At 42.9% G+C, this 13,249-nt stretch overlaps 1 protein-coding gene across 1 annotated transcript in view; it reads right to left on the bottom strand.

Moving 5' to 3' along the window:
• Positions 1-4,985: 4,985 nt before the first annotated feature.
• Positions 4,986-13,249, bottom strand: part of PIAS4 (protein inhibitor of activated STAT 4) — a 157,370-nt gene continuing 149,106 nt past the window's right edge. The window contains exons 10-11 of the mRNA XM_077475816.1: positions 5,566-5,696; positions 4,986-5,426 (exon numbers count right to left, since the gene is read on the bottom strand). Coding sequence (XP_077331942.1) covers positions 5,218-5,426; positions 5,566-5,696 — 340 coding nt within the window. The 3' untranslated portion in view covers positions 4,986-5,217. The remainder of the gene's footprint in view (positions 5,427-5,565; positions 5,697-13,249) is intronic.

Genomic DNA, 13,249 nt, shown 5'->3' with positions numbered 1-13,249 from the left:
GGACAAGTATGTCTTTGCAAAGATTGCAGATATACCATTATATAGGATAAGTCTATAGAATATATCACTTCCAGTCTGGCTGGTGAGCAATTACATACTATATCAATCACGTGATTGCCATCTGCGTACAAAAGGATCACACATGCCTTCTACTTTGGCCTCCTGCAGTAAAACGGTTTTCAGAGATGAAATGTCTATTAAAGGAAACCTGCAGCACTGCAACGTTAATCTGAATATGGGACATAAGTATGAAAAAGTCAGCTCAGCAGTTTGACAAAAAAAAAAAAAAGTAACCGGTGTGCAGGAATGCAACCTAAAATTCCCTTACATGAAACCATACTGAGCTACACACTTTCATCAAACTTTGCCCAAACAGTGCTTTCCTTTTGACATCTGCAAGTATTAGTAGTGCTATTAAAGGTCTGAACAATCAGATGAAAATCAGATGAACTCTTTTCCTGCAAATCCTAGCATTTAGGCAGATGTTTTGTGTAGCTGGAGAAGAGGGTGCAATATTTCCTCTTTATCCAGCATGAATAGCTCTCTGCTGGGGAAAGGGGGGAAGGTTGTCTGCCATGTTGGACTGAATGAACTAAGGCTCCTTGCACACTGAAGCTCAAAAAAGTTTGCTGGCAAAAAAAGCTGGTTGAAAAATGTGCTTTTAACAGCGTTTTGTACTAGCGCTTATGAGTGTGTATTAGTGTTTTCAATAAAAAAAAAATACACAGAGGACACAAAAATCCCACAGTGCATTCCAAACTCCCACAATGCATTGAAAAAACAGAATGCCGAACACTAACACGCGTTTATCTGCGTTTGTCATTTTTTTTGACAGTGAAAAACGGCACTTTGAACGCAAATTTTTGGTGTTCAGAAAAAAGCCCATAAACTCCACTGCTCATTAAAGCTAAAAAACGTCCATGTGTGCATGGACACATAGGCTAACAGAGTGGAGTTTATGGGCTTTTAAAAAAAATAAAATAAAAAAAAACCGCCCGAACTCCAATAAACTGCAGTTTATGAGCTCCAGTGTGCATGAAGCCCAAGTGCATATCCCCAGATGTGAAATGGGCTTAGCAACCACAAATTAATAGCAGCTAAGAACCGAACACTATTAGGGTGTATTCACACTTGAGAATGCACCCGGTGCTAGATCAGCTGGCAGAATCCCAGCAGAGGTACACGCGATTAGCTGCAAGTAGGTGGCCCTATTGAAAGGAATGGAAAGCTGTCAGCTCTCGCAGCCAATTGCAAGCGAAAACCAGCAGTCTCTCATTGCTTTCAATGCTGGTGTTCTAGCAGCTGGTTATACAGGGTGCATTTGAACGTGTGAATTCACCCTTACGGATATTTGAACTTAAACTCCAAGTGACTTAAACCAGTGGTTCTCAAACCTGTCCTCAAGTACCCCCAAACAGGCCATGTTTTGGAAATTTCTCTTAGATAAAATAGCTGTCTTAAATACCAAGCCATTGACTGATTTAAAGCACTTGTGCAAGATAAAGGAAAACCTGAAAACATGGCCTCTTGGGGGTACGTGAGGACAGGGTTGAGAACCACTGACAAACCACTACATGCACACACGAGAACTTAATTTGTGATTAATGTCTGCACTATTCCATTATTTTGATTTTTGAGCAATAACTCGTTTGCTTTGAGCTCAGGGTGTGGTGTTCAAAGGAATGTTTATCTGAAGTAATTAGGACATGGCATAAGGAACGAATATGTAACACTACATCTTCCTTGGAGTGATTGAGTGTCTTAGGCCACTTTCACACTAACCACCACCCTGTGCTAGCGGTAAAGCGCTGCTCATTTTAGCTGCGCTGTGAAGGTGGTAGTGGGGTGCTTTTAACCCCCCCAAAAAAGGGTCAACAATGGGTTAAAAGTGCCCGCAAAATGCCACTGCCAAAGGACTTTTTTTTTCCTGTCCTGCAAGCATACCGTTTCAGTGTGAAAGCACTTGGGCTTGCACACTGGGGTAGCTTGAGCAGAGTTTTACAGGCGCTATTTTTAGCGCTAAAAGACCTGAGAAGCACCACAGTGAGATAGCGGCCTTAGCTGATAAATGTATCATGGGGGCATTTACTCTGGAGGTTGAAAAAAGAAAAAAAAACACAACAGCAACTTAGACTTTTTTGTCCAAGGCCTCTCTCCAATCTAGCGAATAGAAAATGTTGACATTTTTGCAAACAGCATTAGCAACATTTTATCTGCTTCAAAGAAGCACATTTCATAAAAAATGAACAGAATACTTGCCAATTTGGCAACCCTGAGGGCAACCCTCCCAAAAAAGCTGCGAATGAAACCTGGGTCCCATGGGGAAGGATACTACCAGAAATGAGTACACAAGTAAAATTTAACAAAATTCCATTAAGCATTTTAAATATTAAGTGGACAATGATTTTAATGGCAATATTGAGAGCAAGCCACATTACTTACCTAAAACTTAGGGCTCACAGACACAGGTGCAGAGTGTGCCTTACAGCATTAGGAAAGAGCGTATTTCTGCAACCAGGAGTCAAATCTTTGAATGCAACTGTGGATGTTCTGCAGCCAGGGCCACAAATCCACACAAATATGCAGTTACATGTGTACAGATGCGACAGCTGTCAGCCTGTAATCGATTTGTACTGGTTGCAGCTATACACAAACACCATCAACTCCCAAATTAGTGGCCTTTTGCACCCACAAGCATGAGCCCTTAGGACTGCCGTTTTATTTGCTGGTTAAGTCTATTAAGTTATCGTTTTACATATACCCAAGGTGAGAAAGTAAAAAGCATAAATACAATTCATTATTTTCAGGTTAGTCAGTGCTATTTAACATAAAACATGAGACATGGCTACCCAAACATTTTTGACGAATCCAGCGCCCATAGGATAAAGCAGGTTATAAGGCTAAAAAGCACACATTCTTAAACCAAGCATAACCCTTGACAATTAATTTTAGCATATTACAAAAAAAAAAAAACACATTATGAGGTTACCCTTAGTGAAAACTGAATGTCAAAACAATTAGCAGATCCAGGAACATAGGCAGGTGAATTTGTATGCAAATTTTGAACCCTTCATTCCAATTTTTTTATTTGCCCCACCCTTTATCACATTATTCTGCCTATTCATCTATTAAAATGAAGGAAGGCCTCACTGATCAATGAAAAGCTCAGAAGCTGGGAGGAGTTGAAGCCATTTTTAAACAGCAAAAGCCAAGTATAGCAGTTAAATTTAGCTGCCTATATCTCCACAGATACTTTCACTGAAAGTAACCATTGCTTTGCACGTTTTCATAATTACTGCAATTTGAATTGCCCAGGTTTGTAATAGCCATTTTAAAATGTCCAGCCTAGAAGCAACCATCGCAAACTGCACACTACTGCCTTTGTAAGCCAGAAAATAATGTATGTGCACCCTTTTAAATGAAATACAATATGGGATTTACTAAAGCTGGAGAGTGCAAAAAGCAGTCTCACTTCTGCATAGAAACCAGCTTCAAGGTTTTGTTGCCAAAGCTTAAAGTATTACTAAACCCACAACAGTGAAATCTTTGTCTATACAGTAGAGCATGCTTGTTATACTCACTATGAAACCCAAGGTATTAATCCTCTACATTGTGTGAAAAAGTGGTTTGATCTGATTCTCCTCTGACTGTCCCCAAACCCTCTCCAGATAGTAGAGGCTAGGGGACAAGACGCACATGCTCAGTTTGGTGTGTATTGCTAGAGTGTTTTTTTGTTTTATCATCTGATCAGCACAAGTCCAATCAGCAGTGTCCAGAGGGTCAGGGGTCTTGCATCCTCATAGGACATTCATAACAGAATGAAAACTACTCCTACAAGCTTCAACCAGACACTGATCATCATAAAACTGCTACATATTGCTGATGAGAAAGGGTATTTAGCCGTTTATATTTACTAAAATAATTGCATTTCCGTGGTCTGCGTACTGTGGGAGATCTGCTATAGTGAATGCAGGGTCCTGGGTTTAGTAACACTTTAATTAAACAAGCTGTTAGAAGCCGATTGGTATCTCTGCAATTTCTTTGCACTCTCCAGCTTTAGTAAATCTGTTACTAAAAGGCCTGCCTTTACTCACACTGGACCCATAACCCAGCCCACTAGTAAGTCCCCCTAAGAGCTTCAGTGCCAAGTAAAGGCACTCTTATTGGATAGGGCATGGTAGGACAAAAGGATATTTCAGTACTTAGACAAACCAATTCCAGAGGGGCACACAGAATATATTTTTTTCTATAGGCAAATAAGGGCAATACCAAGTATCTTGTGCAGCCTGTGCTTAAGACAGTAATTTACAAAGTTGATCGGCAGGTTTACTTTAAGCCATACTTCCCACATCACAGGAAAAAATACAGATTTCAGTTGGCATCAGAATATATTTTAAATCAAGAGCGGTACTAGGGAGAGTAGACTTTTGACCAAAAAATGAAAAATGGGGAGTAAGAAGGTCTAGAGCAGCATTAAACCTCCCCTAACTTGCACAGAGAACTTGAACAGCAGAGAGGTAGTTCGATTGAAAGCACTGTATAATCTCTTCAACCCATCAGCATTCATTCATAAAATTCTACATAGCCCAATTTTTGCATATTACTAAGCTGGAAATATTAAAACTCCACAATTTTGGGAATTGAAAAACTAGAATATGCTTGCATTTTTTCCAAACCCCCCCCCCCCCCCCCCCAATAATGGCTCTTTCAGAAACCCTTCTACATCAATAACTATTTACAGGGATGCATTTGCTCTTTATTTAAACCAAAATTTCACACCCTTCAATGAACTAATGAGCCAAACGTAGAGTGTGCCATCATTCTTTTCCTATTTAACCCAAACAGCAGAGCATGGGGAAAAAAAAAAAAAAAAAAAAAAAAGCAGTAATTCAAAGATGCATTTGAAGGTAAGAAGAGTGGTTGTTTACAAGGCATGGAATGGTTTTCTCCCTGTTACTGTCTCCTGAATGCACTTCCAAAACACATTTAAAAAGAAAAAAAAGTTTAATACAAAATATGACAGAACAAAAATTAAAACGGGGAGCCTTTTACTCTTAGCAGTTGAACATGACCTTTTATGCTTCTTAAGTTAAACAGTGGAAGGGACTTTGCCAAAAGTAGTGATGCATATAGGTCTCGTTAGGAAGAGGGAACACAGCTCATTAGCCGTGCCTGTCTGAAATTAGAAAGTCCAAGATCATGATATGAAAAGCAGGGTCAACAGGCAGATAAAAGCCCCTTTTCATAGCAGCGTCTTTTATGTGGTGGGCGATCCTCATCATCCTCTTCATCTTCTTCTTCAGAGGATGATGATGAAGATGAACTACTGTCCACTGTGAGGTCCACAACATCCGGGCCAGGTTTCCCATTCTCGGTTGACACAGTGCTGCTGGGAGGAGGTATCTTTGCTGCCATTTCAGGAGATCCTGGGAGACAGGGAAGGATCATTAGTAACATTGTTTAAATACTACTCAAAAAAAGGCTATATTCCTAGAGATAATATGAAGAGATGGCATTAAAAAAACAAAATTGAAAAACACAGAAGGGAAACGAATGTGCAACTACCTATTTCAAGAACAGGACAGACCGGACTGCAGCTCCTTTCTTTTTCTGCCTTTATTGGGCGCCAAGAACCATCCACCAAAAACTCTATCTCATCTGCATCCTTACATTCACTAAGGATTTTGGACAAAAGACTGAAAAACACAAAGCAATGCAATTTTTATTTTGTACATTCTAGTATGCGTCTGTACAAATGAAGAGGAATATGACACGACACTAACCCGCACGTCAATTTGAGGGTATGCCCAGACATTACCCAAATTTGCTCCGAAACCTCAATCAACCCCCAGACCAGATATCTTTTTCTTCTACCTTGTTCCTGTAGCTTCTAAACACATTTGCAATGGTAGTTATAGGAAGTTCAGTTACAAAAGCTAAAGCTATAAAGCAACCCAAGACTACAGATGTCAGGGGCTGCCTGCATCCCTAGCAAGTAATAGGGTATATATATGGGCTTTATTCATTTAAACACACACAAGGACAATATTTTACTGCTAGCAAGAGCCTACGTTGAATTAGAGACGTGTGTATGAGCCCTAAAAAGGGACACAATGTATGCATATTAAAAATAATTCTACCCACAATGTTTGTATAAATTAAAAAATGGTTAGTGCCTGGGTGAAGATCTACAGTCAAGTAAAATCCAAGATACTGGGGAAAAAAAGTACTAAAACTGATGCAAGCAGAATCTGGTGCCACTGTGCATAGTAAGAAATCAGCTTCTACATTATATCAAAGCTTAATTGAACACGCTCATGTTAGATGCTGGTTACTACAGGTGCACCAGTTTTAGTAAATCTCCCGTGGGTTGAACTTTTCACAATATATTCTTTAGAGGGAATACAAAGGACTGGTTTAGGTATCACTAAATTCCCAGTGGATACAACATAAAAACATTATGAATGCAATCCTGATATCTGCAATAGAAACAGCAATGTCTGGTTATGGGAACCACAAATGAGATGAAATCTCCCCGAAAGGATTTGGGCAGCTATAACATCTCCAAAGAGGATCTAACACATCCCCACTCTATGCACAGTTTACACAGTACTAAAATGGTGGTGCAAGAGCTAAAGTGGTTAAAATCCCAACAACAGCTTTTCGCTTTCGTTCATTGACTAACACTTCACATTCTTGACCATAGGGTTATAGCGCCACTTTCAGATGGAGGACTAGGCAGAAAAAAAAGCACAACACCACCTATGAGCAGTCCTAACTGGTAGTAAACCCAACCCCAACCCCCCCCCCCCGATAAGCAGGTTAGTTTTTTCTTGTCTAGGAGTAAGGACCTGGCTCCCCACTGGGACCTGTGGTTCCAAAGGATTTTGTGTTTTGTCTCATTCTACAGCACCATCAATCAACTGCTGAGCTGGGGGGACAGGCTAGATAACAGATCCTTGTGGTCTCCCCAGCCCAACGATTTAAGGGTCTTGCAGGGGCACATATAACCAGACACCTGTGTATCACAGCGTCTCCATAGCCTCGGTGGGAGATGAATTGGACATGTGTTGCTTGCAACCCCTGCCAGATCGGCAAATTCATGCCTCCCCCTCCTGTCCCAGGCAGTCTTGGGGGAGCTCCTCCTCCCCCCCTTGCATTGGGTTCTCTAGCAGCACCTGTCTCTGCCAGCCTCCCTTCTACCAGTTCTGTCTGCTGCCCTCTTTACTTACTGGCCCTCTTCTCTGCCCCCCCTCGCCCAACGGAGCAGCTTGTGGTCTGTGGGGAGGGCCCGTGCAGCCGTTTTAAGGCAGGGAGAGCCTGGGGGTGTGGAATACTTTGTTTAGCTATCCGCGCCCCCCAAAGGGTGCAGCCAGCGCCCTCTCCTGGCCGCCATTTTCTTAGTGTTCAGTTCGGTGGCCATTTCCCTGTAGCCCACGGGCAGCCATTTTGTCAGGGGATCTGTATATTCTGTGCTCTGGAGAACAGTCTACTGGAGGGCGGCCAGTGGCCATTTAGTTGTAGCACTCTCCTGAGCCTGGCTTGCATCTCCACATGGAATTATCCCCTCAAGCTGGTGGACAGATTGTGCACAGAGTGTGGGTCGGTGGTGGAGAGTCCTAGAGAGATCATCTGTATGCGGACATCTGTCGGGGGTTTACTTCCTTCCCTCATGGGCATTCTGCCCCTCGCGTTGCCTGGTTGAGCGTGGGACCCTTCTATTGCATGCGAGTTGGGTGTCCCTCGCCCATGCCCGCATGTGCTAGCTCCTCCGCGTCTGCTATTCCCCTGGACAATGTCGGCGATTCTGGAATCCTTAGTCTCCCAGGCTGAGGTAGCATGTGGGCATAAGGTAGGTAAAAAAAAAAACGCCCCCTACCTTCTCCTTCCTCAGGGGAGGAGTCTAACCCTGAGGCGGGCTCCGCCACAACAGGTCTACCCTATACAGAGTGCTCATATGACGCGGACCCTGATCCCTCCAACAGCAAGGAGGAATCCTCAGAGGCCGTCTGCACATTAACAAGCAATGGTGATCGCGCGCATTACTGCAGGATACCCTAGAGATTGAAGATCCTGCTGGGGCTACCAAGAAGGTGTGGCCCGCATCGATGAGCTTTTCCTTTACCTGCCCCATTTAGATAAATCTACCACGGTTTGGAATCTCCACAGCAGTCTCAGTCCCAAAGAGCTTTTCGGTGCGTTACCCTTTTGAGGAGAACCTTCTGAAGTGCTCCTTTTCTCCTGTTGAACCTCTCATCTGAACAAGAAAACCATGATTCCGGGGGAGGGGGCTCTCCTTTTCAAGAACCCCGCAGACAGGAAGGCAGAAGTGCTGGCCACAGCTCTGGTGTCTCAGATGCTTACGGAGTGGGCCAAGCTATTACACTGCGATTTGGGTAAAGAACAGGTACCTCCAGTCAATGTGGTACTGGTGGACCAGCTAGTACAGTGTCTCAAATACGTTTGTGATGCAGCACCTCTGCTTTCCAATTTGTCTGTCAGGTTTAGTTCTTCAGCGGGTGATTCGGTTTAAGTGCTGGATGGCAGCCCAAACATCTAAAGGAGGTCCTGGTCAATTTATCCTTCCAGGCGAGCGGCTATTTGGAGACACTCTGGACAAAATTATGAAGGATCTTACAGGAGGGAAGAGAACTTTTCTCCCCCAGTCCAAAAAAACACAAGAAGCCTCGCCGGACACCAGGCCTCTTGCTGCGCAAACGATGCTTTTTCGCTTGCCAAGTTCTGTGAACAAGTGATCCCAGCTCACCAAGGTTCCTGCGGGTGAACCAAAGCGTTTCTGGCATTGCAAGCCCAACAAGCCTACAGACAAACCATCCTCCTCATGAAGGTTTACCCCGACCCGCCTTCCGGGTGAAGTGTCAATTTTGTTGGTTCGCAGACTAGTTGATCTCCCTACTTTCCAACTGGGTACACAAACTAATTTTGTCAGGTTGCAAAAAACTGTTTATTTCCTGTCCACGTGACATGTGCTTTCCATCCAAGCGCCACCTGTCACATCTGCAGGCTCTGTATGGGGTAGTACAGAGCATGTTATCTCTAGGGTGCAATAGCCCCGGCCAGCTTCGGGAAAGGTTTTGGGGTTTCTATTTGAACCTGTTCACAGCTCTGAAGGCGTTAGTCTGATCCTGGATCTCAAGGTCCTCAACTGTTTTGTGAAAATACGAAAGTTCAGAATGGAGTTCATTAGTTCTTTAGTGGCCACCCTTCATTAGGGTGATTTCCTGGACTCCAGAGACATAAAAGATGCATACTTACATATTCCCACCTGTGGCAGGCACCAGCGTTTCCAGCACTTGGCGATCAGGGACACTATCGGGGGCATTATCAGTTTGTGGTGCTAACCTTTGGCCTGGCCTCTGCTCCCCGGGTGTTCAAACTGCTGACTCCAGTTCTGGCGTTAGAGACCGCAGGGGATCGATCTCCTCCTGCGAACAGAGTCAGATTATGCACTGAGGGACAATGTGTCGATCACCATGCACACCCCCCTGCAGGAATTCAGCTGGGAGCTGAATCGCCAGACATCAGGGTTGCTCCCAGCCCAACGCTTTGAATACTTGGGGCTTCCACCGGACAAAATTTCAGACTGTTCTGTGGTGCAGTTGCTGTTGTCCCGAAAGTGGTCGTCACTGAGTCTCTGCATGCGGGTCCTGAGCCTCATGGTGTCCACCCACAAGGTTATTCCGAATGGCCAGTTTCACACTTGGGCCCCGCAGAAAGATCTTATCCAAGTGGGACAAATCTGACGTCCTTGGACTGCCAGATAAGCGTGGGACCTGACCATGGCCTTCGCTCCTCTGCGGGCTGCTGTCTCCAGCCCTTTGGGTCAGGAAGTAGGTTCTTCCTCTCTATTGGACGGTGATCATGACAAATGCCATTCTAGCCGGCAGGAGAGGGTGTTCCGGGTCTAAAGTCTGCTTCAGGGCCGCTGGATGCCTGGAGTTGCGTGCAATCAGATTATGCCTCTCCCATTTGACAGAGCTTCTACATAGATGCCCAGTCAGGATCCATTCGGATATTGCCATGGCAATGGCCTACGTAAATCACCAGGGAAGGACCAGGAGTTCGGCAGCGGTGCTGGAGGTTTCCCATTCTTCGGTGGACAGAACTTCACGTGCCGGCTCTCTCCGCCATCTACATTGTGGGCATAGAAACCTAGACCTCAGCCACCGGTTGCTATATTAGGGAGAGTGGTCTCTGCACGTTACCTTCAAAAAATAAAATAAAAATTTATGGCACAGAAACAAAAAGTTCCAAAATAAAAAAAAAATAAAAAAAAGGGAGGGAAGAAACTGCAACGATCCTGACAAAAATCATTATTCCCTCAGGATACGCGCGCACACAGAGGCGATGATCAATACAACCAACCTTCGAAGTGTTTCACAGAGACCTTTATCCACCGACGAGGGTCATTACTATCCATAAGGTATTAATTTTTGCCCACATACACACAACCCTTTGATACTATCTTAGAACCGTTAAATCGCAAATGTATTACTGTCTGAGAAATTTTGATTAAGCAGATATGTTCAATGAAGCAATTGCTAGTATTAAATGTGAAGATTTTACAACTAGCCTATCATTCAGGGAACACTGTGCTGTTGTGAAGCTTGAGGATTTGATGTCTGAACAATACGATCTAGCTATTCAGGAGCATAATCAAGTGGGTAATCAGAGGTTTGCCTTCTGAAAACATTTTTATTTTTACCCCAATCTCGTAGTGCAAACATGGATAAAATCCAAGGGCTGGTGGAAAGATCTGCTTGGTCTGGCATCCAAAATCCTCCTCTAATCTACATATTGTAAATGACAGCCTCTCCCGCACAGAAATCTGCATTAAAAATTCTAAAAAAAAAAAAAGGATTCTTTTACCATGCACAATGTGGATAAAGGGGTTTGGTGGTGGTTTAAGACAAGGAATCATACAGAGTAGAGACACTTAGACAACTTACAGATACTAATACCCACACCACACTGAAGAGCGATCCCACCAATAAAGGCATTCCGACTCATTTAATGAATAAGGGAGCACGTTTGGGAGCATTTACGCCTAAGCAAGCTGAATGTTTTATTTCCGATTTCCCCATTATACCAACATTTCACCACCTACCGAAAGTGCACAAACGGCTAGACCCACTTATGGGCAGACCAAGTTTCTGGGATTGGTTCCCTCAATGAACGCCTAGGGCAGTGACTTCATGGCCAGCTACAGCCCTTGGTCCACATTTTACCTAGTTTTTTGAAGGATACCAATACTCTTATCCATTTTGGATCATTTTGAATGGTGTGAAGACTGTGGATTAGTTGTGATGTGGCTAGGCTATATTCTTTTATACCCCATGACTTAGCCATTCAGTAGTGCCCCTTTTCCTTAATACATGTACAGCGCTATCATCAGACTTGAGTGCCTATATTCTTAAGTGTTGGAACACCTGTTATTGCATTTTTTTTTCACATTTTATGGTGTGTGTCATCTTCAGTTGTGGGGCTGCGATGGGGGCTAAATTTTTGCCCTTGTCTGCCAACCTTTTTATGGTTTGTTGGGCACGGTACCACATCTTCGGTGATAGTAACCCTTTTAGGAATCAAATCATACTATATTTCAGGTACATTGATGAACTCATAATTGTATGCAAAAGTAATGTTTTTTCTTGCAGCTATCATTTTTGAATGACAATGCGTGCAACCTCAGCTTCACAGGGCAGCTCAAGTCTGATGCAATTGATTTTTTTTTGGGACATACAGGTAACACATGCATCCAACAGGGTGATTACTCAATTGTATAGGAAACCACTAGCGGGTAACAGTTTACTTTCTGCCCGGTCTAGCCAACCTAAACACTTTCAAGAGTATTCCAGTTGGCCAATCTCAGACTTCCGGGTATCTGTAGTGACCAATTATCCATTCTAAGAATCTGCTGCATTATTCAAGAGGTTCTTGGCCAGAGGTTATCCCCGATGGAACCTGGACAGAGCTTATTGTATAGCTAGCAAAAATAAATAAAGCCGATCTGTTACATAAAGGGAATCCATGCAGGGGAAAACAAAAACAAACAGACATTTCTAAAATAATAAGGACCCTCTTTAGTTCTATCCTATAATCTAGAGTTTGCTAAAATTAAAATGTGATAAGTATTTATCCATTCTGAAATGTGCCCACATTTCAGATCCGGGTGTCAACATTGTAGCTAGAGGAGCACGGTCTCTACGCGATTCTTTATCGCCCAATTTTTTCATCCCCAGCTCAGTGCCCTCCTGTTCCCACACTTGGCTCCATTTCAAGGGGAATTTCAAGTGTGGTTCCCACATGTTGCCAGGTGACTCCATACGCTCCACAGTTGGTGGAAATCATTTAGCGATTGTTTTCTTTAATTGCAGAACAAAGTATGTTATTTAGGTCATTACCTGTGGGGCTTGTTCAGTGCAATATGTGGGTAGGACAATCCGCAGACTCAGGGACCACTTTTGGGAACATCTTAAGGATGTTAGGACCTGTAAGTCCACTAATGTAGCACGGCACTTTAATTCATCACATGGGAGGTGATGCATCAATGATACAGGTACAAAATTATAGAGAAAAATCAGGACCCCTTTGGGAGGAGAGGTTTTTTTCCTCTTCTGCAAGAGAAATGTTCTGGATAGTCAAACTTCATACTAGAATTCTAGACAGCTTAAACTTTGAATGTGATGTTACTCATGAGTGTTTGACCATCCTTAAGTTTATATACCTGGAATGGTTATCTATACTGCCATCTGATGTTCAAATCTCTTGAGTCCTACACATTTTAGTTTTTTATTGTCGGAACTATTTTCAAACATTTTGGACATTCCCTTAACCACATTGTATACACACACTTAATCCAATAGTAAAGTCTATACAAACGATTTTTCATAATATTTTTTTGTAAAGTTTATGACATTTGGATTATTTAATGATCTTCTCCGACAGTAAGAAGTCTTGGAGCCTTTAATGATATTTCCAGATTACATTATTCTGTATAGTCCTTTGGTATATTTGGACTCTCTGGGATTAAATCTTTTCACCTCTAACCATATGCTTACTGTATTCATATTATGTTGGTTATTAGGTAGGCATTTTTTCATTCTCAGTTTTTGTTCACATGTGATATATGTGCATATCGTGACTAGACCTAAATGTTTACTCAGGTTATGTATTAGTACATATGTTTGGTTACAGCCAAGATAGCAATTTGTGCCAAGGCTGATATCAA

This window comes from Lithobates pipiens, unplaced genomic scaffold, assembly GCF_037356315.1.
Source record: "Lithobates pipiens isolate NorthernLeopardFrog02 unplaced genomic scaffold, aLitPip1_a1.2 Scaffold_13, whole genome shotgun sequence".
NCBI lineage: Eukaryota > Metazoa > Chordata > Amphibia > Anura > Ranidae > Lithobates > Lithobates pipiens.
This window is presented reverse-complemented; position numbering and strand designations above follow the sequence as displayed.